The sequence below is a fragment of the Ammodytes marinus genome (assembly GCF_949987685.1).
Source record: "Ammodytes marinus genome assembly, chromosome: 9".
NCBI lineage: Eukaryota > Metazoa > Chordata > Actinopteri > Uranoscopiformes > Ammodytidae > Ammodytes > Ammodytes marinus.
In genome coordinates this window covers 15,152,124-15,177,386 of record NC_137213.1, presented here as the reverse complement: position 1 = coordinate 15,177,386, position 25,263 = coordinate 15,152,124, and the positions used below count along the sequence as shown (strand labels likewise).

Sequence of the window (25,263 nt, the reverse complement as noted above, 5' to 3'; positions counted from 1 at the left end):
ATGGCGGACGAGATGACAGCCGCAGCCGACTCGGTGCAATGTCCCGTCTGTTACAAAGAATTCAAGTCTTCCGCAATTAACGGACACCTCGACGCTTGTCTGATGAAAAGCGTTACCGACAGCAGCCCGTCCACGATGGACGAGAGCGAACCTCCTTTGAAGAAATCTCGCATCAGTGGAGAGGCTATGTCACCCAGCCCCGGTGTCAACAAACCGGTGTTCAGCTCCTCGTGCGCGGCTGCTGAGCCTTCATCTGCAATGTTTTCTCTGTTTCAAACTAACAAAACCAAAGTCTCGCCACAAAGTGAACGTAGCGGGTCAGTGTCAAGTAAACAAACTGCTGCCACTGCTGTCAATAAGGGAATTAAACGTAATTTGTTGAGCGAAGCTGAACCTGGAGCAGCGGGTACAGAGGCTGCAAACAACCAACCATGTGGATCAAACGGACACACTTTGAAGACTCGGAGTGATATATCGACACGTACGCTGCTAGCGATAGACAAGCCTTTGGCGGAGAGACTGAGACCAAACACACTGGAGGAGTACTTCGGTCAAAATAAAGTTGTGGGCCAGCAAACACTCTTCCGGTCACTGCTGGAGTCCCAGGAAATCCCCTCTCTCATCCTCTGGGGACCGCCGGGGTGCGGAAAGGTGGGCCGGTGAACACATTCAGCATCCCCCCTGCCTGCCCTTCATTAATTCACCTTCTGTTGTATCTGTTCAACAACAGCACATCCTACTGCGTTTGGTGACACCTGCTGTTTTGCAGCTTTCTGTCAAGCTTGAGCTACACCAGTTAAGAAATATTTAGGCCTACTCCTTAAAGAAAGAAAAGTCAAATCTATGTAAGGAAAAAGGTTAAATTAAACTTGCTACTAGCAGCATGCAAATAAGATTATTTGCACTATAAATAAATTAATGGATAAAAAATATATTAATTTCCCAATACAGAGAAAATAGCAGTAATAGAAACCAGTGAATGTTCTCCAAATTGTTCTTGAATCATTTATTCAACAATTTACTTAGGATTAAAATGTAAGAAATGTAGGCTACCTAATCAGTTAAGCACTACATGTTTATAACAAGCAGTTCTTATAACCAGTACCATTTTGAGAGTACAGATACGCACTGTTAACACAATTGTGTATGTCAATTTACAGGCCTACATGACTATTTCCTGTTCTTTTTTGTAGTCTTCAACTTGTTAAAATGTTCACTAATGAAGTTTTATTACTCTTCCCTCTCTCTTGCACTTGATAAAGGGACAGTTGAAACTTTTACAACATGTTGAAAGACATAATGCTCTTGGGGGTTGCCAGGTCGGTGCTTTGCCTTGCAACTGTTCTTTGTCTGACCTGGACGCAGCATGTTAATGACTTCCTAGCTATGCCAAGCCACCAGGGGCGGGATGCCGGTCAGCGTCTCGCCATTACTTCGACATAGTCAACATTGCTTTGGTAACACTTTGCCTCTTTAACTCCATCTGTCAGTTGTCTCGCAGTGTTCAGGTTTCACAATAGGAGGGTTATTTTCGGAGCTTGTTACAAGGATAAGTGAAGACGAGGCTCTGTAAGGAAGTTGTATTATATGACCAGGAAAAAGAATGTCTCCAAAAACTAAAGATCAAAGATGTCCTATAGGTGCATTATATAATTATTATTATCATACCCCACATTGTTTACATTCTCCAGTCATTTTGGTGTGCTTCTGGTCATTGCCATACGTTTCGATCAAACAACCTTGTCTGTTTTGTTGTTGTCTCTTTAGACCACTCTAGCCCACATCATTGCCAGCAGCAGCAAAAAGAAGGGCACGGCTCGTTTTGTCACTCTGTCCGCCACCAGCACATCCACCGCCGAGGTCCGAGAGGTAATCAAGCAGGCGCAGAATGAGCTGCGGCTGTGCAAGAGGAAGACCATCCTGTTCATTGATGAAATTCACCGCTTCAACAAATCCCAGCAGGTAGAGAATTTAGCCAGAAAGATGTTTTATTAATCAATGTTTGTATAGTAAGCTGCGAAATCCAGCCAGTGTTCAAAATAACTGATATGTAATAATTCAGTTTATCAAGATGGTGTTTGTATTTCTTCCTCAATTTCTGTGTCCAATGGTTAAAAGGAATAGTTTGCCATTTTGGGAAATATGCTTATTGTCGGTCAGTTAAATATGAAGCTATAACCAGGAGATTGGTTTGGTTAGCTATAGGCTTAGCATAAAAACAGGAAGCAAAGGCAAACTGTGTTGAAGTGTAAAAAATGACAAGTGTTGTTTTTGAGAGGCGGCTTGCCCAGTTAAGATAATCATGTATTATAACGTTATTCCCTTATGCTTTCGAGCACAATGAAAGGGGGGCTAGCTCCCAGCTTGGCATGTCTTAGCTGCTCCGTTATGAGTACAGTATGTACTCACTCCAAAATAAACATACATTCTTCATGAGCAAATAAGAATCAAAGCATGAAGAAACATTGCTATATTATTACCCTAATGTAATGTTGTCACTTACTTTTGCTTTATCATCATTGTAGGTAAACAAACCAATGACGCATTATAAAGGTCAAATAAATACTCACTCTTGATATCATGTCAGAGATGGTCATTGATTTCTCTCTCTCTCTCTCTCTGTCGACACGTGCCCTGTGTATCTGCAGGACACCTTCCTCCCTCACGTTGAGTGCGGGACGGTAACTCTTATCGGGGCGACCACAGAGAATCCTTCCTTCCAGGTGAATGCGGCCCTGTTGAGCCGGTGCAAGGTGCTGGTTCTGGAGAGGCTCTCCGTGGAGGCGATGGGCTCGATCCTAGACAGGGCCGTGGACACACTAGGGATCAGAGTACTGGGAAGAGATCCAGAAAACCCTGAAGATCAAGACCAATCAGACCGACACGAGTAGGTTTCTGAGCCCTCAGTGTCCACACCATCATGACCGAGGTGTCGCTCTACAACACCCAGAATCCTTTGTGGTTGAGGGGGTTCAGTTCTATATATAATTTATATATAGAAGGAGTAGTGTACTAGTTGGTTGTTGGAGCCACATCAATCCCCTCAGCACTGACCTGGTCTTGATATGTTGACAGTAAGGAATTTGCCAATGAGGTGGTAGAATGTGGTGCAGATGCTCCCCCCTTTCATCTCAACATGTTGAGATGAAAGGGTTAGCGTTGGCGAGCTAACTTAGGGTTTAAACCCCGAACCAAAATGGCTCACTTGTATCACCATGGAAACCTATATTATACAGCCATCTTTCTCAGGAGAAGGTTTATTCAGAAGATTACAGATTAAGATGTGTTCACAACTCACCTGCTGCTAACCAATCAGCTCTCTGGAATATATGGGTCATAATTCCTCCAGACTTTGAAAAAAACCCATAAGGAACACCAAAGTGAAACAAATTATAAACTAAATATTTTTTAAATAAGGACTATATTATACTCATGTATAATAACGTGACATTAGTGTAATGACATTGTTTTTTTTCTGTACTTGGAGAGAGGTTCTTGTTGAGCAGTTATCAAAGCAGACTGGACATTGTTGACGTGCTGGTATTAAGGCAAGCACCAGGGAAATTGATGATGCTTACCGTTTCACACTTGAAGGGAGCCGTGCATGGGGTCTAATTTTGTCACCATTTGAGACTCTTGGGGCTCTGAGGAGCTAAAAACAGTGGCACCCTCCGGAGAGCTTGTCAGCAAAGGACTGTTTGAGATGATAAGATGTCCTTTGGCCAGGTCTGATTTCCTTGGTGGACTCCTGGTATATAATGAATATTTGTCTGAGTTGGCATCCTGGAATTCATGTAATATGATAATGCTACAGTGACATTATGGATGAATGAGAAGGAATACTTAGTATGTGTGATTAATTTTATATGTTAAAGTATTTAATCTGATACAGTAAACCTGATATATGTTCTTGTCTTCCTAGGCCAAAGATTTTCATTGAACAAAAGGCTCTGGACACCATCGCCTACCTCTGTGATGGTGACGCAAGAGCAGGACTCAACAGTCTGCAGCTGGCTGTTCAGGCTCAGATCAGCTCAGCCCGGCCCAACAGTTCTCAGGAAATAGTGGTAAAGGAGGAGCATGCCAAGGAAGGTCTTCAGAGGTCCCATATTCTCTATGACAAAGCTGGTAAGTGCAGATATACTCACCCTGTAACCTCTTATATTTGTAGTAAAGCACTTCCACACTGTTATTTTTATTTTTATTTTTTATTAAGTCATTTATTATACTGTATATTACTATTGATGGCTTAAACTGTGAGACACTATCGGTAGAAAAAATAAATTGCATTATTTCTAGCAAGCCAGGATCAAGCATGGCCTCATCAGATTAAAGGAGTGACTTTAAGGGATATTAAAGGGGCATCTCAGACCGGTCACAAAAGTATTTCTGCACATTAACAAATGTATACGAATCCTCTCAGCAGGATCTAAATACCTCAAGGTTATGGGATTAACATTCCTATTTTACTGTATTACTTACCAGGAAACTGTGATCGCTTTCATATGAAATGTATTCGCGGGTAGGGAGTTCGCCTCTGGTGTGCAGGGTCGGAGGTTCGATCCCCCGTCTCCCCGCCACATGTCGAAGTGTCTCTGGGCAAGACACTGAACCCCAAATTGCTCCCGATAGTTAGCTTAGTTAGCTTAGCACCCTAGTGCTAAGCCTACCCTGCGTGGTAGCTGCTGCTATCGGTGTATGAATGTGTGTGTGACTGGGTGAATGTGTACAAAAAAACAATGTAAAGCGCTTTGAGTCTGTGATAAACGGAGATATAGCGCTATACAAGTCCATTTACCATTACCATTACCATTAGTATTGAATGATGGGAGTTATTTTCTTAACTGCAAAACTAAATTATAAATAAAAATCATAGTTTAATCAGTGTATTTACTCTTTCCCTTCGTAACAGTATCTACATACTTTAGTATCCACCGACCATTTACACTTTCACACCTTACCCCTCTCTCTGGATGTCTATAATTGACTCCAACTCTTTCCTTCATCTTATCTAAGATTTCATCAGTCCTCTGCACTCTCCTGTTGCATAACACGTCAGCTGTCCCTAAAGGTTGAGATTTACTGTTCCCTTCACTGCGCACCATAAACTGTACCTCGACTTGACTAATGGTGTGTGTGTGTGTGTGTGTGTGTGTGTGTGTGTGTGTGTGTGTGTGTGTGTGTGTGTGTGTGTGTGTGTGTGTGTGTGTGTGTGTGTGTGTGTGTGTGTGTGTGTGTGTGTGTGTGTGTGTGTGTGTGTGTGTGTGTGTGTGTGTGTGTGTGTGTGTGTGTGTGTGTGTGTGTGTGTGTGTGTGTGTGTGTGTGTGTGTGTGTGTTACTCATAGGTGAAGAGCATTACAACTGCATCTCAGCGTTGCATAAGTCTATGAGGGGCTCCGATGAGAACGCGTCCCTCTACTGGCTGGGCCGCATGCTGGAGGGCGGCGAGGACCCTCTCTATGTGGCTCGCAGACTGGTCCGCTTTGCCAGCGAGGATGTGGGTACGTGAAATGAAGAATGACATAATATCCAGCTTTTGTTTATTTTTGATAATTGTATTATGACCGTATAGACAGCTGCCGAATAGCCCCACCATTCTTGTTGCATATAAGGTTGAAATCATATGATACTTATAATGAAGGGAACTTTTTGAATGGATGTTCCCCTATTAACATTCTTAAAATGGCAGCTTAAAAAATGTGAATGTTTGAGAGAGAAAAAATATGTACTTTTGCTAAATCTTGCAATACTTGTAGGATCCTGGAATACTTTATTTATGCATCTTTCTTTTTTAGAACCTTCAATTTTTTTTTCTTCATGTACTTTTCAACACTGTTTTTAATACAGTACATTTTGGTACCAATAAAGCTAGTATATGTTGTTTTATTGTGTGAGAAAAGAGTCACTTCTCTTTAAATAGCCTGGTATTAAAATGTCCCTTTTCATTACATGGGAACACTATATGGTTGCATGAACAAATTTATTACAGGAAATTAAATATTGACTCAGCTGAAATGCATACAGAAATGTGTTAACAGAGAAATAAAAAAAAGAGAAAAATGTTAGCAAGAAACTGTATGTTTTTAATAACAGTCTGACCGCATGTTCTCTACTTGTGTGTCATGTCCCTCTCAGGAATGGCAGATCCCTCCGCTCTTCCTCAGGCCGTGTCCGCCTTCCAAGCCTGTCACTTCATCGGGATGCCTGAATGTGAGGTGGGCTTACTTGACCAATCAGTCATGGTTTTAAGTCTTCCATGGAGGCATTTGAAAAATAGTCTATAGATGTGCAAAGCTGGTAGAGACATACCCCAATAGACTTGCAGCAGTATTTGCAGCGAAAGGTGGTTCTACAAAGTATTTACTCAGGGGGGCTGAATACTTTATCACGCCACACTTTTCAGTTAAAAAAAAGTTATTGAAAACCATGTATCATTTTCATTCCACTTTACAATTATGCGCCACTTTGTGTTGGTCCAATAAAATACAGTCACTTGTGTGGTTGTAACCTGGCAAAATAAAAACAATTCAATGGGTATGAATACTTTTGCAAGCCACTGTATATAGAGTCCTCACCTCTGTCGCCCTCCTTTCTGCTCACTAGGTGATCCTGGCTCAGTGTGTAGTCTATCTGGCACGAGCAGCCAAGTCTGTGGCGATCTACAAGGCCTACGCCAATGTGAAGGCCTGTTTGAGGAACCACAAAGGCCCGCTGCCCTCTGTCCCCCTGCACCTTCGCAACGCCTCCACCAAACTGATGAAACAGCTGGGCTACGCTAAAGGCTACAAGTACAACCCAGCCTTCAGCCGCACCGTAGAGCAGCAGTACTTACCTGAGGAGCTGCAGGGAATAGACTTCTTCACCTGGACCCCTTCAGACCCGTGAGGGACCTAATGGATGGACACGGTGCGCTTTCATATGTACAAAAACTGGCAACTGGTTGAAAAAAACTATCTTGTCAAATGATCACTTGTTGGGATATAATCTGCGTTTTATATAGCAGCTGTTCCAAATCTGAATTTATGTTGATTGTGTTTCATTAAACGATAATGTGCTAATGTAAAAGAAAATAACATCCGTCTTATCAGTCAACTCACTGTCATGTAGTGTTCAAATGTACTGTATCTTCAATTTCACTTTAGTCTGTTGTTTTGTACAAAAGATACTCAAATCATTGACATTTAATTGACTTAAAGAGATAGATAATCAAATGTTTGTTCCCCTATGTTTATAATCTGTATATATTTTGATAAAATAAAAGACGAATAGAATATGAAAATATGGTCATACAGTTTATTTACTTCTTCACCTGTGGACAATTCTTCAATTTTGCGCCATGGTCTGAGGAGAAATAACACAAGAATATGTTTGTACACTTCACAAATATACAAAGTTTACTTTTTAATTTTTTTTTTCCTTGTGATTTTGGTCCCGTTCATGTGGTTTCCCTTACCTCACTTATCCAGGGGATGAAAGAGGCCACACGGGTAAAGACTGTTGGCTTCTTAGGAGTATTACAACCATTTCCATTAACAAAACTAGTCACTCCTTGTATGTACCACTTGCCATCCCTGCCCTTACAGTTCAGAGGGCCTCCAGAGTCACCCTGTAAGATAAGGGCATATTTCATAACACATTTTCACAGTATCATTTATATAACACAGCGTGGAGTTGCATGGTTTTTCCTCACGTGGCATGCCGACTTGCTGTCTCCTCCTGCACAGACCATTGTTGTCTTTGCTGAGCTTCCCCACCAGTCACTTTGACTACAGATACTGTGATCCACCACAGGAAGTAGGGCCTGCTGTAGAGTGGTCGCCCGAGGACCGCCAGCTTAAGACAAAATGACAAAAAATACCAACTGAGGTTTTTTTTGTAATATTTCCTATATCTGTACAGGTGTCAGAACAATGAATGATAGTTTGATTTACATAAAGGTGCAGTATGCCCCACTATTAGTTGGCTGATAGCAGACTTGGCGGCAGGGTCTTACAGTAGAGACGGCCCCAGCCTGTGATGTAGCAGGGCTGGTTGTGGGTGAGAGTAGCACCCTCCTGTGGCAGGCAGGCCAGCTGCACCTTGTCATTAATAACAGCATTTTCCTCCAGCTTTAGCAAGGCAATGTCATTCCTACATAACAGGAATGAAACAAATAATTAAATGTGTACAATTTATTGATTGGTCAGAGTCTGCTTAACTATTCAGAGCTCCTAAATTCAAGGTTTATACATATACAGTTACCAAGTTTGTATTTACCCAGCTGTTGTTCAACAGAAACTCTCAGGGTAGGCACTTTTATCAAGGGCATATTAACAGAGTTTCTTGATAATCGACCACATATCTGGAACACTTGAGCGGGTACGTTTAGAGGCGGGTGATAACCTACCCACAAGACACACAGTTGGCGTTCCATTTGGGATGGAGGAACATTTTTGCCACCATTATGGACTGTTCAGGTCCCTCCTCCTTGTTCATGTCGTGCTCAGCAAGAACCACCCTGTACGTGTGGAATCTGGATTGGAAAATAAAAAAAGCTTAAAGTCTATGAATTTTAAAAGTAAATAGGCCTATCAATGACATTACATAAGGAAAGGTCAAGGTCAATTTTATGATTGCACAGTACACTGTGGTTCACTCTAACCTCACAATGCAATCTGACCATTGCAACAACAACAACAACAAAAACACACACATTTAATCAATTCAGGAATCCCACGTGTGATATATCTTATTTGTTTACATGTTAAATGTTCCTCACGTGATGCAGTGTGCAGCAGTCAAGACCCAGTTGGGAGCAATAAGTGTTCCTCCACAAGTGGGGAAGAAAGACTCCAGAGAAACCTGCCATGGCCAGCTGTATGGACGGGCTTCTTCCCCATCCACCACACGGCCGGTGTTGGGCTGGTAGCTGGGTATGCCACACCCAGACGCTTTAACACAGTGGCATACAGAACCAAGTTGAACGGAAAAATGTGTAAGGCGTAATTTCTCTCTATAGTGACATATATTATAGCTTCACTTCATATGTTATTTCTTAAAGGCAAATAAATGTTCAATATGAGCTTACCAGTCGTTATAACCAGGAGGAGGACAAGCACCAGTTCCATCTCTTAAGCCGCTTTAGAATAACTGGTTCATCGTGCGGGGCTATTTATGGTCGACAGACACGGCCTGGGAGTTTTCCTCACGTTTTCCAGGTGGCAAAGACGCGGTGTGTAGTCATATAAAGGCTGAAAAACAGTGATGCAATGCAATACACACATTTTCAAACATATTATCCAACATTCAAATGTCCCTTCAAATCCTTAGGAAACCACATAATTTAAGATGATTTTGTCAAATAAAAATAGGATATTGGGGACCAAAAACTAGCCTACACTATATGCCTCTTGTGTTTTTAAGATGCTGCCAACTTATTTAGCAGAATAAAAAAAATGTCTCTTTGTCAAGTTTTAAAGCTAAAACTGTGTGAAAAAAACGTGGCCTATTACCCTTATTTCCCCCTCGTACAAATTGGGGGATAACTGAGTTTAAAAAAAATACGATAATTTAAAAAAACTATAAAGTACAATTTAAAATAAATAATCCATTAATATTAATAATTATATTTTTTGAATAGCACCTTGCAAGAGTAGACGTCATACATTTTATTTAAACAAATGCTAAAAAATATTGGTAAAATAATAGAGAAGCAGAAAATCAATGCAACTAAAATACACAATAATGCATGTCAAATAATAAACTCATATACTGTACTGTAGAGGTCAAATTGCTGTAGAGGTCAAATTGCATTATGTTTTTGAATTTACACTCCTCGCCAGACGGTGTCGCTGTGCGCACGCGGTGTCTACTTGACCCCACTGCCGCAGAAGAAGTATTTGTAGTTTGAAGATGGCGCTGCCCGGTGTTTTACTCGTGCGGCTTAGAGGGCTGTGCAATATCGCAAAATGTGTCCAAACAGGAGGCAAAACAGCGTCCAACCTGAGCACAGAGATGAGGTGGTATAGGACCAAAGCCCAAAGCGTTCAGGAGCATGGTACGTCGGACATCGAGACCAAACGAGGTGAGTGCATACTGACGTTAGCTAGATTAGCTAACAGGTTACAGCTCCTCAAGGGCATCCATCCCCTAAAAACATTCCATTCATACTTTTCTATCGGGCTGGTTCTTTCCAAATTATACGAAGTAATATCGTAGACCTTGCTGTTGTCTGAATTTTATTTTTATTTTTTTATGTTCATTAATTTTTCACTGTTATAGCTAACCGGAGCCCAAACCTCCTGAAGGAGTTTCCAGATCCTAAAGGACTCTTACATAGTACCATCTCCCGTTCACTGGGAGTCAGCGACCTGTCCCAGCACATCCAGTACAGCTGCACGGAACATGCGGGTGTCAAGGTATTAACACATGTAATCATGAGATGGTGTGGGGGGTTTGAGGACCCACCTTAGCATTGATAGCTAATGTCTTCCATAGATAGATACATTCATTTGTGTGTGTGTGTATGTGTGTGTGTTTCGCTATAGAGAGCCACTGTCACACTACAGTGGCCCTGCAAGATCGAAGAGGAGGGCCATTCCTCCAAGAAGAGCGACGCTGAACGTTTCGCTGCAGCTGCTGCTTGTCTCAGACTCAGAGTAAGCCATAACAATGACCTTAGGCTATATAAAAAGAGACGCGTTTCCATTTTGCCTTACAAGAGTGGAGTGATATTCCTCCATTTGTCCCTGTTGTGTACAGGAAATGGGCGTCATTGGTCCAAATAATCAGCTCCCTAGGAGGAAAGCCGGCAGGGGGAGTGGAGGGCAGCTACACTCTGCTCTTTACGATAAGGAGGATGACTTTGGAGGGGAACAAATGGCCGTGGCTACGCCGAGAGCAGATGAAGTGAAACGATGCGCGCCTCTCGAAGAAGACATCTCAAACATCTCCGAAGCTCTGTCCCTCTTTCCACAACCCAAGTCTCTTCTCTCCAGGGTCATCCAGGTGGCCACTTCATCCAGCGGCACCAGGGTTAGTAGCTATTCCGTCTATTGCACAGTGAACCGCAATAACCTAAATCCGTTCAAGAAGCAGACTATCCCTTTTTTTTTGTTGGTCCAGTTAAACAATACAACATCATAATCATTCTCTGTTTTAATGTATCCAGCATTCATATTTTAATGTTGGATTAATGATACCCTTTCATTAGCTATGTCACACATCTTTGTGCTACTTGGTTTGTCTTGATGTTGAATCTCACATAAGGTGGGCAACCTGACAAGCCCTTAGGTTTTTTTTTTTATTGGCCCTTCCTGCACATTTCAGTTAATTGTTTTGTTTTCTATGTTTTATACTGATGTATTGTGTTGTTCTCTTATGTGCAATGAAGAAAAGGGAGAAAAAAACACTAAGTACTCTAAACGTGTCACCCTCATATCTTTTTTCTTTCCAGGAGGCTTTTTATCGGTTTAAAACAACAGGAGGAAAGCTGAAGAGGTGCGAGCTGACCCTGCGCTGGCCAGAGGAGATGACGTTCTCAGCCACGGCGAGCGGCCGCGTTATGGCGGAGAAGAGGGCCGCAGCTCTGGCCTGCATGAAACTGAAGGTGAGGATGACTTTGAGAAAACCACTTTACCATTTTTTTTTAACGTCCATATATGCGCTGTGTTGACAAATGTGCCACATCACCTGCTTTCAGGAGCTGGAGCTGCTGGATAAAGACAACAACCCGCTGACTCACGCCAAGTACCATCGAGAGGAGGTGAGGGAGGCCGGGGAGCGGGAGAGACGCGCCCTCCCCCTGGAAGTCCCACAATACCTGGAGGAACACATGAGAGAGTACCTAGCTGAGGTGAGTCAAGTGAAAGAGAAAGAGATTTTCTTATCATGTGTATATACAGTATTTTTTGTGCACTACCTGGCCATAAACACTGCTAAACAGTTTACTGGAGAGAGGATTTTACACCTCTCAAAGAAATCTAGGGGTAAACGGGAGAAATATACCAGAGAGTGGCACGGGTTTGAATCACCTAAATCCGTTCAGTTCAAAGATTTGTCACTAAATTGTCAGTGTTCAAATGCTCTTTAGTGTGTACATAAGGAAGTGAAAGCATAACCCTTTGGGGGTAGGCACTTTTAGTTGTGCACCTTTCCTTTCTTATTCTGTACCTCAACGTTACGTTCCTGTGCCTGAGTGGGATTAAATCCCTTCAGAGCCAGGTTCCAAAGATGTTCCCAGATGTTTGGCTGCTGTTATAGCAACATATATTTGCCCATGGTTTTGGCCTCAAATGTTCATCAATGGTTGTAATGTTCGATGGTCCACATATTTTGTTGGCTATGTACTGAAATGACAATGACAAGACTGATACATCTGTGGTGTGTGAAAGAGAGATACCGCAGGTCTTTTCTTCCTGCAGCAGTCAGACTGTACAATCAGCAATCTTGAACTGTCTGTCTACTTCATTAGTGTTTTACTGTCACTTGCCTTTTTTAATGTTTACATAGGTTATATGTTCTTTTTTTTAATTATTATTTGAACTATCCTGTTGCTGCCGTAACCCTGAAAATGTCCCCACTGTGGGACTGATAAAAGATTATCTTATCTTATCTTAAATGTAATGTCAAAGTTCATTTTATCTGTGTCATTTAATGGCAGTACCCGGTGGCAACAGAAGTGCAGAAGCTCTGGGAGGAGGAAGAGGCCAAGGGACAGCAGACAGTGAACCAGGAGGACGGTGAGGAAGAGGAGGACCGCTTGACTGATGCCATTACGGGCCGGTCCTACAGGCCTCTCTCTAAGGACGAGGCCCGTCAACTCAGCACACACCTCCACGGGCAGTGGGAGAGGGCCGACCCCGGGCTCAAAATGGAGCTGCCGGTAGACGCTCACCGACAGCGCGTAGTCTCGGCGGTGCAGTCCTCCAGGGTGGTGGTGATCGACGGGGAGACGGGGTGTGGCAAAACCACCCGCATCCCTCGCTTCCTATTGGAGGAGAGCGTGAGAGCAGGAGAGGGAGCGGAGTGCAACATCCTGGTGACGCAGCCTCGCAGGATCAGCGCCGTGTCCGTGGCCCACCGCGTGGCTCAGGAGCTGGGTCCAGCTCTCAAACACACAGTGGGATATCAGGTAGATTTAAAAAAAAAAAAATTTTTTTACAGTATAGAGGATTTGTGTTTACTAAGGGTGTCCATGACTAAGAATTGACATAGTCGAATCTGATTGGTCAAGTCTTGCCTATAGTTGAGTTGTGTTTTTTTCTGCTCTTTGATCCATTTTCTAAATTGTGACATTGGCTTCCATTATTAAACCAGAAAAAGGGGCTGAAACGTTCAATTACAGTTTGTCTTCTTGACTTGGCATAACATTTTATTTAAAATTGTATTGCGACTGAGTCAACCATTCACGCACACTAAGGAGATGGATTAATAGTTATTTAAAAAAACATATTAATTAAACAGTATTATTAGCTAGGTGATATTTATGCCACAATAGGCGATGTATCATGATTAATTGTGTTTTAAAGTATGGCATTCAGCACCCCCATATAGCTGGAAAAGAACGATCCTTGTTTCATAACCACATTTTGCGACTATTCCACCATGAGATTATCGGTTTTATTGGGCTCTTTCCATCCAAACATCGAATAGTCGACTATTCACGGTCACCCCTTCTATTTACTGCATGTTTTTTTTCTCCTGTTAATAACCATTTTCCTTACAATAATAAGCTATATTCTCTTAAGGAAAAACCGGAAGAGTCGAATATTGCAGTGATTCAAATCTACAACTAAATGTATTATTTGACCATGCTTAGGTGAGACTGGAGAGCCGCCCTCCCGAGCAGAGTGGAGGGGCCTTGTTGTTCCTCACGGTGGGCATCCTGTTGAGGAAGCTGCAGTCCAACCCGTCCCTGAAGGGCATCAGTCACGTGGTGGTGGACGAGGTTCACGAGAGAGACATCAACACAGACCTGCTGCTGGCCCTGCTGCGCTCCGGCCTAAAGGAGAACCCAGACTTGCGCGTGGTGCTCATGAGCGCCACGGGAGACAAGCAGAGGCTGGCCCAGTACTTTGGAGGCTGCCCCGTGGTCAAGGTGCCCGGCTTCATGCACCCTGTGAAGGACAAATACCTGGAGGATGTGCTGAGAGAGCTGGGCCGCCCGCCGCCAGCACAGCAGACAACGGAGACGTACAAGCATGTGAGACTAGAGACGGATTTATAAGCCTATTAATGTGTCATGTTATTTTAAGATTAATAGTATGTTTCCGTGTGTTTCTTTTCTCATGAATTTGTATCTTTATTTTATTCAAGGGAGGGAGACAAGAGATTACGCCAGATGTAGATCTAGTGGCTAATTTAATCGAGCACATTGACAGACATGGAGACCCAGGTAAGTAACTGACTACTTCTCAGCTTTTTTTTTTTTTACTTTAGTAAGGCAAGATACAGCAGGGGAATAGGGTAAAAAAATAAGAAAAACTTCTATATATCATCATGAAACTTTTCCAGTTGGTAATTTACATCCAAACAATTATTTTTTGTATGACAATTTTCTTCAGAAATGTTTGAGTAAATATGTAAATTTGGCATTATAATTATGCATTCTTTTGCGTCTCTTTAAAAACCAAAAATCTAGCCCATGAGACAAGTTTTTGTTTAATAAACACCTAGATGAACATTTTGGACCTTTTATTATTATCACTAGTATGAAAGAAGACAAGTTATGGAAGCAAAATAGACGGAACTCAAAATTGACCAGTGCATGAGAAAAATATTTTTGCCTGTGTGTCGCCTTAAATGATGCTTTTAAAGCTGTCTATAAGGTGATGGCCCTGACTCCCTCATTTTTCTATTCTGTCCCGACATGCTTCAGGTGCAGTGTTGTGTTTCCTCCCTGGATGGCAGGACATCAAGGCTGTGCAAGATCAGCTGAAGGCGAAGCGCCACTTCTCCTCAGGCTCACACATGATCTTGCCATGTAAGAGAATGCAGACATGTTGTCGTCCATGTATAAAGATAGGATTATTCTTCACCTAAGGAATTTGATTTAAAATTTCCATCCTTTTTTTTTTTTTTGTCTTTCTAGTGCATTCTAGTTTATCAGTAGCAGAGCAGCAGGCAGTGTTCCAGCGCCCCCCGGTGGGCCAGAGGAAGATTGTCCTCGCCACTAACATTGCTGAGACCTCAATCACCATAGATGACATCGTCCATGTGGTGGATGCAGGAACTCACAAAGAACAGAATTATGACCCGCTCACTAAGGTAAGTGTCTGCTTGACTGTGAAAGCATTTCATATCTTCAGAAACTGAGCTTGAAATTTGTTGTATTTCGTGATGGAATTTTGTTAAATGTAAAAAGCGCAATCGGTCATAATGTGGTTTTGGTTTTGCAGGTCTCCTGTCTGGACACGGTCTGGGTTTCTCATTCAAACGTCACTCAAAGGAAAGGGCGAGCAGGGCGATGTCAGCCAGGACAGTCCTACCACCTGTTCCCACGGAAACAGCTGGAATCCATGGAACAATTCCCCATCCCAGAGATCCTGCGCACGCCGCTGGAGAGTTTAGTTGTGCAAACCAAAATCCACAGTCCTAACTGCAAGGTAATGATAGAAAACAGCATGGATTTGTTCCCCTTCTTTTTAATTTTTTTGTAAGCTATTATCTGGAGAATAGTCCAAAAGAGGTGATTTTTTTTAAATATCATGGACAATGATCTTATTTTTTTAAGAAATAAATAAATAAGTCAGGGTACAACCAGAAAAGTTTTAAACTTCTTCTTACATTCTTTTGAAGATGAACAATGTTATTTGAGTCGCTTATGTCTTGCTTATATGTTGCTGAGGATATTATGTTGTGTTTGTATTATTTTAACATGTTCAATATGTTGACTAAACAAAACAAAAAGATTTCCATGGTATTGAATGATGGCCTTTGGTCATATTGTGTGTGTGTGGAGGCTGTAGATTTCCTATCCCAAGTGTTGGATAGTCCAGAGCAAGAAGCCGTGAAAGAGGCTGTCCAAAATCTGCAAGACATCGGTGAGTGACTCACAACTACTTAATCCTCTGGAATGTGGTCAGAGTTGAGGCATTGGTTGTCTAACTTTACATGTTCAATATGGGATTGGGTAACACTTAACCATAAGGTACACAACATTTTTGTAAATACTACATAGTTATGCATTACCTACTACATCCTTTTTTTATTGTTTTTTAGTAGCTACTAGTTTTTTTGTTTACAAAAAAAAAGAACTATGTAGTAGGTAATGCATAACTATGTTGTAGTTACTAAAAAAAACTATGTAGTAGGTAAAGAATAAATATGTAGTAGTTACTAAAATGTTGTGAACCTTTTTTATTGTGTGTTACAGGGATTGAATTGATTGATTGTCTAAGCAAATCATTATCTTTTCCTTTTTATAGGAGTTCTGGACAAGACAGAAGCCCTGACGCCTTTGGGACAGCGTGTGGCCTGTATGTCATGTGACCCTCGTCTGGGCAAAGTGCTGGTCCTCAGCGCCATGTTCAGATGTGTTCTGCCCATGCTGTCTGTAGCCGCTTGTCTGACCAGAGACCCCTTTCACAACAGCATGCAGAACAGAGCCACTGTCCAGAAGGTGAGATTAAAAAAATTAAAATAAATTATTATGATCAATTGTCGTTTTAAATAACAACAAAGCATGTGTTTGTGTACTTATTGGGTTTTTTCATTCAGTCATCTGTGTTGTGTTTCCTCCTAGGCGAAAGAGTCTCTGAACGGCTCCAGCTTCAGTGACTATCTGGTGTTCATCAGAGCTGTGCTGGGCTGGAGGAGAGTTCAGCAGGAGGGGGACAGAGAGGACAGAGATGAATATATGGACAAATACACTCTGTCCAGGCCAGGCCTTCGATTCATCAATGGTGAGTTAGAAACGCACACACACACTCACTCACTCATTTAGACATCTACAGTACATTTCTGGGATATTAAATCACTACTGTTTGTTTTTATGTGCCATCCTTCTGCAGGTCTCATTTCTCAGTTCAGTGAGAACCTGCATGAAGCCCAGCTGGTGTCTCGTGCCAATGAGTGTCCCCGTCGCTCTTCTCTCTACAACGAGCACAGCGACCAGGATGAGCTGCTGAAGGCCGTGCTGCTGGCTGGACTCTATCCCAACCTCATTCAGGTGCATGCCAGCAAATAAGTCTTTTATAATATAACTAGCAATTCTAATTTAAAGGAGCAAAAAAATATACAAATAATGCATAAAGGTTTATCTGGACCGCTTTGAATGGTTTGAATACAGAAGAACATCAGAACTGAACTTTTTAATTGCTAAATTATTTTGAATGTGTGCTACATCACATAGCTATGGTCTTAAAAATGTTCTTTTCTTTCATAGTTAAAATAGTTTAGAAAAAATTTAAAAACAGACTATGGAATTTGGATCGGAGTTGTCAGTCAGATATCCGTTAAGTAGATTGCAGCCATATCGGACATGATACCAATATGGGATCGGCCCCATCCCTAAATATAACTTTTATACACTCCATTTGTTTCTGGGTTGAAGCCAGAATTGCAAGATCTTGATAGACATTGTTATTGTTTGTAAAAACCTGCCTGTGTCAAAGCCCTCATTAAACGCTCCACTGTACACATGCTGTTTTTCCTCAGGTGAAGAAAGGTGTTGTGACCAAAGGAGGGCGCTTTCGTCCCAACAGTACTTATTTGCGCACGTTCAGTGGGCCAGTGCTGCTCCACCGCTCCTCAGTGAACAGGTTTGAACATTCTCCAAAATTCAACTACAGTATCACTACGGTATTCACTCTCATCGTTTGACATTAAAGTGACTGTCTTCCTGTTGTGTTGTAGAGGGAAATCCGCGCTGCCCAGTCGCTGGTTAACCTTCTTCAGTGCTGTCAAGTCCAACGGCAATGTTTTCATCAGAGACTCTTCTGCAGTCCATCCACTGGCCCTGCTGCTGCTCACAGACTGTGATATCACAGAGACAGGTACATGTATAGCTCGCCACGTAAAGGTGCCAGGTTGGAGGGTACAAACACTGACTTTATTTCACTACATTATAAAGTCTGAAAATGTCTTCATGTTAGCAATTTTAGTTTGAGTTGTTTCTTTGCCTTGAAGCTGATACAATCAATATTTTTTGGAATAATTCACCTGAATCTGCAGCTCCCCTCAGCTTCATGAAGCTTTCATAGGAAGATTCTGCTCATTGGTTAGCTGTAAGCATTTTTTTTTTTTTTTTTTTTTTAAGCTTTAAGAAAAAATCCCACCATTTAATACCTGCTGAGCACCAAATAGCAGCCAGACACAGTCGGCGACTATTTTGTGAACACGGTAAAGCATTAAGCAGCTAAAACGTGAGATATTTGTGCTGGAGCCAGAAGAGTCAATGTTTGACTAGGTTATCAGGTTGACAGAGGCACAAATCCTTATAAATGATTGTTGACATTTTGCTGAAAACGATAACTATACTAAACATTATAGATATGCCTCTTCCAAGCACTTAAATATGATCACCTTTTTGGATATCCATATCCTCTCTTCTTCATAACTAACCCTTTGTCCTTTCTCTAATATCCCAGTGAAGGCAGACATGGTTGAAGTATCGCTTCATGGACGCTCTCTGGTGCGCTGCCAGTTGCCAGCTGAGACCTGGGAGCTGCTGTGGGAGCTACGCACCTCCATTCAGACCATGCTGTACCGCAACCTCAACAATCCAAGCAACGCCATCGCCAACTCTGCTCAAGATGGAAAGCTCATCTCTTTACTGGCGGAGCTGCTCAACAAAACAGACTCAAACCCTTTAGTTCAGAACCACAACAGTGACAGTGAGGTGGATTAATGGCACAGAGCACTTTCTACTGGCTGGTACAGAGGAACTAAACAGGTGAGATGGGGGATCTCATTTGTATGTTGTTTTTTTTTATGTTTGTTTGTTTGAAGCCTTTTTGAGTACTTGAGTCATTACTCAATGTGGCAAACTCTGGACTGGACTCTTGAAGAGCAGAAATCCAAAGTGGACACAGTGTCTGCTATGGCTATTTTTAAGGTAAACCATGAACGACATTTGAGGTGTGTGGAAATCCATCTGTTTGGATTTTGGACTGTGGTCTATTATTTATGGTTATTTGCTTTCTAAAAAAGCAGAAGTTGAACTTTAACTCTAACGAGTTAAGACAAATGGTTGACAGCCGTCTGTCATTAAAATACCCTGTATGAATTATGTCATTTATTGCAATAAATATTAACATTCTGTCATGAAGGAAATGCTTGGATAATGTTTATTGTTTGTAATGAATCATTGATTTGCAGATACATGGAAGAAGTAAGAAAAGCAAATGATACCTTATCAAGATGCTTTTTTAAGAAAAGTCCTTCATAAACTGTGTGTGAAAGCTTGTCAGGCGTTTCAGGACTTCTTCCATAATAACCTTAGGAGTCATAATGCAAAATCTGCCGGGGGAAAAGAAAATGGTTAAAAATTATCCATTTTAAGTATTCAGTTATGTTTACTGTTACTAATTACAAGGACAATTATTATTTAACCATTGTTACTCTTTACAAGAAAAAAAACATGCTTTTTATTTAGCGAAGCCTGGTATGTAGACCAAATGTGCTTGATTTATATGATAAAAGTATTATACCTGATGTGGTAGGTGCCCTCCTTTTGTCCGTACTCACAACCAGGAGTGACCAACAAACCAGCCTCCTCCAGTAGTCTGCTGCAGTAGAACGTGTCTGGTCTCATTCCCACTTCCTGAAATGAGCAAACACATTCACCAGATATGTAACAACTTCTTTGAATGATCAGATTGCTCTTTTCCTGCCGTATATACTTGTTGTATAGGAGATAGTATTGTAACCTTGGCTTTCTGAATAGCTTTAGCTGGAAGATGGATTCTGGGGAACGCAAAAGCTCCTCCTTCCACCGGTTGGCTGCAGAAACCCGGCAGACTGTTCAGAACCTCTAGGGCCCTCTTCACATTATGAACCAGCGTGCTCTTGATGTTTTGTGTCTCCTGCAGGAGAGGAAAGAATATATTTTTTTAAAGTAAAAATCAAACACTGGTCCTTTTTTTTAGAATGTGTAAAGCCCATGTAACCCAAATAAAAAAAAAATCCTTCTAACTATGTAATTTGGGGAGTTAGTTGCATGATAGTAAGCGTCTGAAAATAGTTGAACATATTTATCAATCCAAATGAAAGATATTGTCATTTTAAGTCTGATAAACGTTACAGAAATTCGGTTTAGATGAGGCGGGCTATTCCCTGGTTCTTGTGACAAAATAAGTATTTTGAACCGATCACGGAAGCTCCCCTGCTCGGACGTTCTATAAAAACAATGACAGTTGCCATTGAGACCCGTTTGATACGGCCACACCCACGCAGTCTACCTGCCAAAGCTGTTTCATAATATTTATGAACATTTATTTTGGATTTGCATTAAGACGACCAACTTTGATATCACATTTAGATTTTTTTTTAACTATTTTTGACCATGTTTCCAGAGGCTTTAAAAAGTACGCTATAAGCCTTTGCATCCCTCTGGTCTCACCTCATTATAAAGGGGATATGAGGGATCTCCTGGTTGTGGCGGGTTGGTCATCAGATCTAGGGCAATCTGACCCAGCACGGGCGCACCGGAGTCTTTGGAAAACAGCTGGTGGAGGTGTTTCATAACTGCGGGGTCCACGTTTACCAGCTCCACATATCCACAGCGCAGACCACACCTGGTGATGAGGGGCAAAGAAGACAGAAAGAGTCCAATCAGTGGATGTTCTTGAGCTCATGTCAGTCAAATCGCACGCTCCACCAGACGACAACTTATAGCCTTCGTCTTCGTCAGAGTTGCATTTCTGGAGCCTTTAAAGGAATAGTTCAACATTTAGAATTTTTGCTTTTTGCCTCACTCTCCGGCTCAAGAAAAGGTGACAGGAAACATTCCTGTAACTGTGTGTTAAAGGAATGTAACAACTCATACAGTGCAATTAAAAGCACCGGTAGATTCCTACTCCTGAACTTTTAACCATTGAGAAGACACATATATCTCTTACATTGTAGGGAGTCATAAACGTAGTCTGTTAAGTTTACTAGAACAAAGGTCACTAGCAGAACAGTATTGTAATGTGTTACAGCATCAAAATGTTATAAAACTATAATGAAACAAAGTTTCGTTAACACTGTGCATCCATTTAGGATTTAGATATGAGCAAAGGTTGCTCATCCAGGTAAGCTTAACTCAAACACTGGTAGTCAAGGGGAGCAGGTCCAACTATAAACTTCCAGTGTTTGATCTAAGCTAACCTAGAAGATCAACCTTTGCATAGTTACAGGAACGGTTTCGGTCACCTTTACTTGAGCCAGAAAGTGTGGCAAAAAGCTAAAAAAAAAAAAAAAGAGCTATTTCTTTAAGGAGGATGGCTTGCTCACACGGGCCTGAAAACTTACTCTCCCATGAAGCCTTTGGACGCTGAATGGAAGGACGCCAGCTCCATTGTGTCTGAAAAAGGAGGGCCCATCTCAGCCAGGACCCTCTTGTAAGAGACAAACTCACTCTGGTCCCCCCAAACACAGTCCTGATAGACCTGCGGAGGAGAACAAACATAAAAATCCAACTTTTTTTAGTTTTCCATGTTTGTCTATGCTCATTTACTCAATGGGCGACACAATGCTTTGAGACACCCCACCTCATCAGCCAGAAGGAAGAGCCTCTTCTCTGAAGCGAACCGGATCACCTTTTGTATGGACTTCTTGCTTTGAACGTAACCTATACGACCAAACATACCACAAAAACCACCCACGTGTTACAATATTCTGTGATAGAAAAATCACATGTGAGGCCTACTATCTCCATTCTTTGAGGAGATTTTAACCACCTGAGGGATTTCCAGGGTTGATGACATACAATGCCACAGGGTTGCAGACTCCCTTTGCAGATTCCAGCGCTTGATTCAGCTTCTCCACCTGTATCTGCCAGCCCTCCTCCTCACTGACGTAGTAGGGAACCATGACGGCCCCCAGCCCCGTCAGGGCCAAAGTGCTGGTGACGTGGCACGGCACCGGAGTCAGCACACCTGTTCTGCTGGAGCCCTGGCTGTTCACCAGGATGTTGAAAATGTTCTAATGAAAGCGGAGGAGGTTGAAGATAATGATGATGATGATGATGATGATAATTATAGGCATGGGCCTGTATGATATTGTAACGGTTTGATAGCGAAAATACCACAGTATCACGGTATTGGGATAACAGCTTTCAAATGTGTTATTTTGAAATGTCTGGGTAAAAAACATCATATAGAATATTCTGAACATTACCCAACGTGTATGATAACGATAATTAAATTATTCTAAACAAAATGTTATTAAAAAGCAGTCCTTTAAGTGAGCAGCTCAACAAGGTTTTTAGAAACCAGTTATCGTCCAAAGTCAATACATATACGGTACGTGGGTAATGGACAGTTACCGAGAGCGCCCACTGCGAGCCCGGGCTGATGTAGATGTTTTCAGGGTAAGATGGAGCCCCACCATCTCGTCTGCTTATGAATTCAGCAACCCGTTGGACTATTTCTGGTATACCGCGTATAGCAGAGTAAGAACCTGAAGACAGAACGCAGATTCGGATGATAAACTCTCACAAAGCAAATACAGACGGGTCAGAAAAGCTAAGATGACACTGTAGAGCAGACGGTTAATATCATTGTAATATTTTACCTCCAATGGAAATGCTCAATGTATTATTTTCCATTATATATTTCATAGCATTGTGTTATTATAGTTTAGTGTGTGAGTATATTCTGACTATTTACAGTCTTTCTCTAAATACAACTTTAAATGGCCATATCACTATCTGCATTGTCACAGGCAGAGAGGAAAATTAATAAGGAGACCTAAAATTGTCTGTGTATTGGAATGCATCTTCTTAAAAAAAAATATATATATATGTTTTAACTGTATCAGTAGCTGTGTATCTGAATCTTATGGCAGTGGGGGCGGGACCTGATAAGCCTTTGGCTTCTCCTGCCACCCTTCGGACGATAACACAAAGTAATATGTATGAATATGCAAAGAGAAAATTGTGTATTGTGTGTAATTGTCCGGAAGAATAATAATAAATAAAAAATATTTACATTTATTCGTATGTATAGTGTGTGTATTAATAATGTTGTTGTATATTGTATTGAGCTATTTGACAGAGATATTGGAGTCATATCTCAAAACCTGGGCAAAAAACTAAACTTAACAAAGCCATCTGCTTGGTGATAAACTAGCAGAAGAAATCATTGACTTGACAGCTGATTATTTAACATTTTCATTGTAATGCCCCATGCACATCCCTTACCAACGCTCCCTCCTTCACATAACCCAAGCAGCCGCTGGGCCCTCTGTCTGACGTCCACTGGCAGTTTGACGCTGTCCACAAGCTGAGGGTAAAGACATGCTGCAAGAACCTGAATAATATGAAGACACACAGTAGTGAGATTTTTTTTCAAAAGAAGATGCATTAGCTTGCACATGCAGTTGTAAATGCAGCTTAAAGGTGGTTACAGTTTACCTGTCGGACAAATGACAGAGGCTTCAAACCTGCGGTGTGTGGGTCCCCCCAGGAGACATCTATCACTTCATTGTATGGCTTTTCCACTCCCTAAGGACAGGCGGATATAAAAGCAGAGGTTCCAGCTATCACTCTCAGAGTCCAGAGTCCAATTTTGCAGATATTTCAAAAATCCTTTTTTCATCTTTACCTGTCTGAGCTCTTGGTTGATCTGTCTCACCCGTCTGGCCAGGATGGCATACTCATAGGGCTTCATGTTCCTCACATTCTGACTGATCTCCTGCAGGACAGACATCTCGTCCTCTTCACTTCTATCAGACCAGCCACTCGAGTGTTGAGTTGAGTACAGGTGAGCTGCGTTTATGAGGTCAACTTGACCCACGTGTTATCATTTGCATGTTGGGCAACCATTTACTTCTTTGTTAAACAATTGTACATTAACTTTTAATTGGAGGACGTTCCTCTCAGACCATAACCACTAAAAGTATTGTACAGCCTTGAATAGAAGCCAACGATCTTAATCTAGAAAATGTATGTTCCCAGGCTTAAAGTTACAAAAGTAGAAGAGTGTGCTGCGTTGAACTGGTGTTTGATCAAAGACAAGGTGTATTAAATTTAAGTCCTGGGGTAGTTATTTTTTGTTAAAAATACAAACATATGGGGCGCCCTTAGCTCAGTTGGTAGGGTTGGTTTTATTTGTAAAGCTTAATATCACAAATAGACATTTGCCTTAGTGGACTTTACATTCCGTACAGTATGACACCCTCTGCCCTCAGACCCTTAGCTCGACCAAGAAAAAACTCCCAGTAAAAAAAACCTTTAACGTGAAAGAATTTAGAAACCTCAGGGAGAGTGACAGAGGAAGGACTGAAATCATGCAACTAATAGTTAAAAGTCTGAAGACAATTAATGAGAGTTCTGAGAAGACGACCCCTGATCCTCTGTCATGTTTTTGGCTTCACAGGTTGATTGTAAATGTTGTAACAAGATGAAACTCTAATTGGCACCATCGAGGAATACGAACAAGAAGATTGCGAAAGATGTTTGCATCTTGACCATAGATAGTAGGGGAGAACGGGGGAATCTGAGGCATCGGGTAATGTGAGCCACCCCCTGTATCTAGGCAACGGAAAACATTTGTGGTCATGTGAGATATATGTTTTCAAGCCCCTCTCATTTCCCCATGACCCTGAAAGAGAGGACCTCATGGTGCTGTGGTAAGCATGTTTTTTTCACCAAAATAGGTATTTTGCATGTAAAAGTAAATTTTCTTGCTGTCAACTTAATCAACTGTTGTGCCAAAGCAAATGTATTCACATAGAAAAACTTCTATCATACGTGTTGATGAACTACCAACATGAAACCATGTGATGATGATAACTGAAGATTAGCCTGAAATGCTAAGAGAGGTAGTTTTTTCTCAAATTGTGGTGGTGGGGGAAAGTGAGCCAAATGCTGTGGGGGAAAGTGAGCCACCGTCTCACTTGCCCCCACCATGAGGCACAAGTTAAGTTTAGTCTTAAACATATTTTAATGTAATATTACATGACATGTTTTATTTTAATGTCATACACATTGTAGAAAAGCCATCATGCCAAGGAAATACACCAGGAAGACGACCTGGGGCAACCACACGGAAAGAGCACCTTCTCATCTTTCCCTGTAACCTTCAGGGCTGGAATGTAGAGTAGGCCTAGTTGTAGAGTATGACAGGCTGCTGTTAT

The 25,263-nt window shown here is 41.7% G+C and overlaps 4 protein-coding genes across 5 annotated transcripts; 2 read left to right on the top strand and 2 right to left on the bottom strand.

Annotated features, from left to right (window-relative positions):
• wrnip1 (WRN helicase interacting protein 1) lies at positions 1–7,218 on the top strand (the record flags this gene model as incomplete). 2 transcript variants are annotated; one of them, XM_080034890.1, is made up of 7 exons in its annotated part: positions 1–651; positions 1,768–1,962; positions 2,649–2,887; positions 3,923–4,128; positions 5,346–5,501; positions 6,136–6,210; positions 6,604–7,218. In XM_080034890.1, 7 exons carry the CDS (start codon positions 1–3, stop codon positions 6,777–6,779), a joined length of 1,698 nt encoding a protein of 565 aa, XP_079891016.1. In that variant the 3' UTR covers positions 6,780–7,218. The 2 variants fall into 2 exon arrangements, with proteins under 2 accessions (XP_079891016.1, XP_079891015.1); XM_080034889.1 differs by having other exon boundaries at positions 6,136–6,215.
• Positions 7,219–7,323: 105 nt separating this feature from the next.
• On the bottom strand, positions 7,324–9,107 carry LOC307255356 (chymotrypsin-like elastase family member 3B; the record flags this gene model as incomplete). Its single annotated transcript, XM_080034038.1, has 7 exons — positions 7,324–7,341; positions 7,454–7,606; positions 7,691–7,833; positions 7,994–8,130; positions 8,387–8,512; positions 8,759–8,930; positions 9,068–9,107. 7 exons carry the CDS (start codon positions 9,105–9,107, stop codon positions 7,324–7,326), a joined length of 789 nt encoding a protein of 262 aa, XP_079890164.1.
• A 784-nt stretch (positions 9,108–9,891) lies between these two features.
• On the top strand, positions 9,892–19,220 carry dhx30 (DEAH (Asp-Glu-Ala-His) box helicase 30; the record flags this gene model as incomplete). Its single annotated transcript, XM_080033852.1, has 19 exons — positions 9,892–10,063; positions 10,261–10,397; positions 10,527–10,637; positions 10,741–11,013; positions 11,435–11,587; positions 11,681–11,833; positions 12,641–13,111; positions 13,799–14,182; positions 14,296–14,374; positions 14,858–14,962; positions 15,071–15,246; positions 15,378–15,584; positions 15,941–16,022; positions 16,407–16,600; positions 16,724–16,883; positions 16,992–17,149; positions 17,638–17,741; positions 17,836–17,975; positions 18,570–19,220. 19 exons carry the CDS (start codon positions 9,892–9,894, stop codon positions 18,827–18,829), a joined length of 3,519 nt encoding a protein of 1,172 aa, XP_079889978.1. The 3' UTR covers positions 18,830–19,220.
• Positions 19,221–19,349: 129 nt separating this feature from the next.
• LOC307255077 (alanine aminotransferase 2) lies at positions 19,350–23,831 on the bottom strand (the record flags this gene model as incomplete). The annotated part of the gene is made up of 11 exons (XM_080033682.1): positions 23,730–23,831; positions 23,540–23,629; positions 23,327–23,435; positions 22,451–22,584; positions 21,864–22,107; positions 21,675–21,754; positions 21,436–21,572; positions 20,543–20,717; positions 19,851–20,006; positions 19,632–19,744; positions 19,350–19,440 (listed from the first exon to the last, which is right to left on the bottom strand). The coding sequence occupies exons 1-11, from the start codon at positions 23,793–23,795 to the stop codon at positions 19,350–19,352; spliced, it is 1,395 nt and encodes a 464-aa protein (XP_079889808.1). The 5' UTR covers positions 23,796–23,831.
• Positions 23,832–25,263: the final 1,432 nt, after the last annotated feature.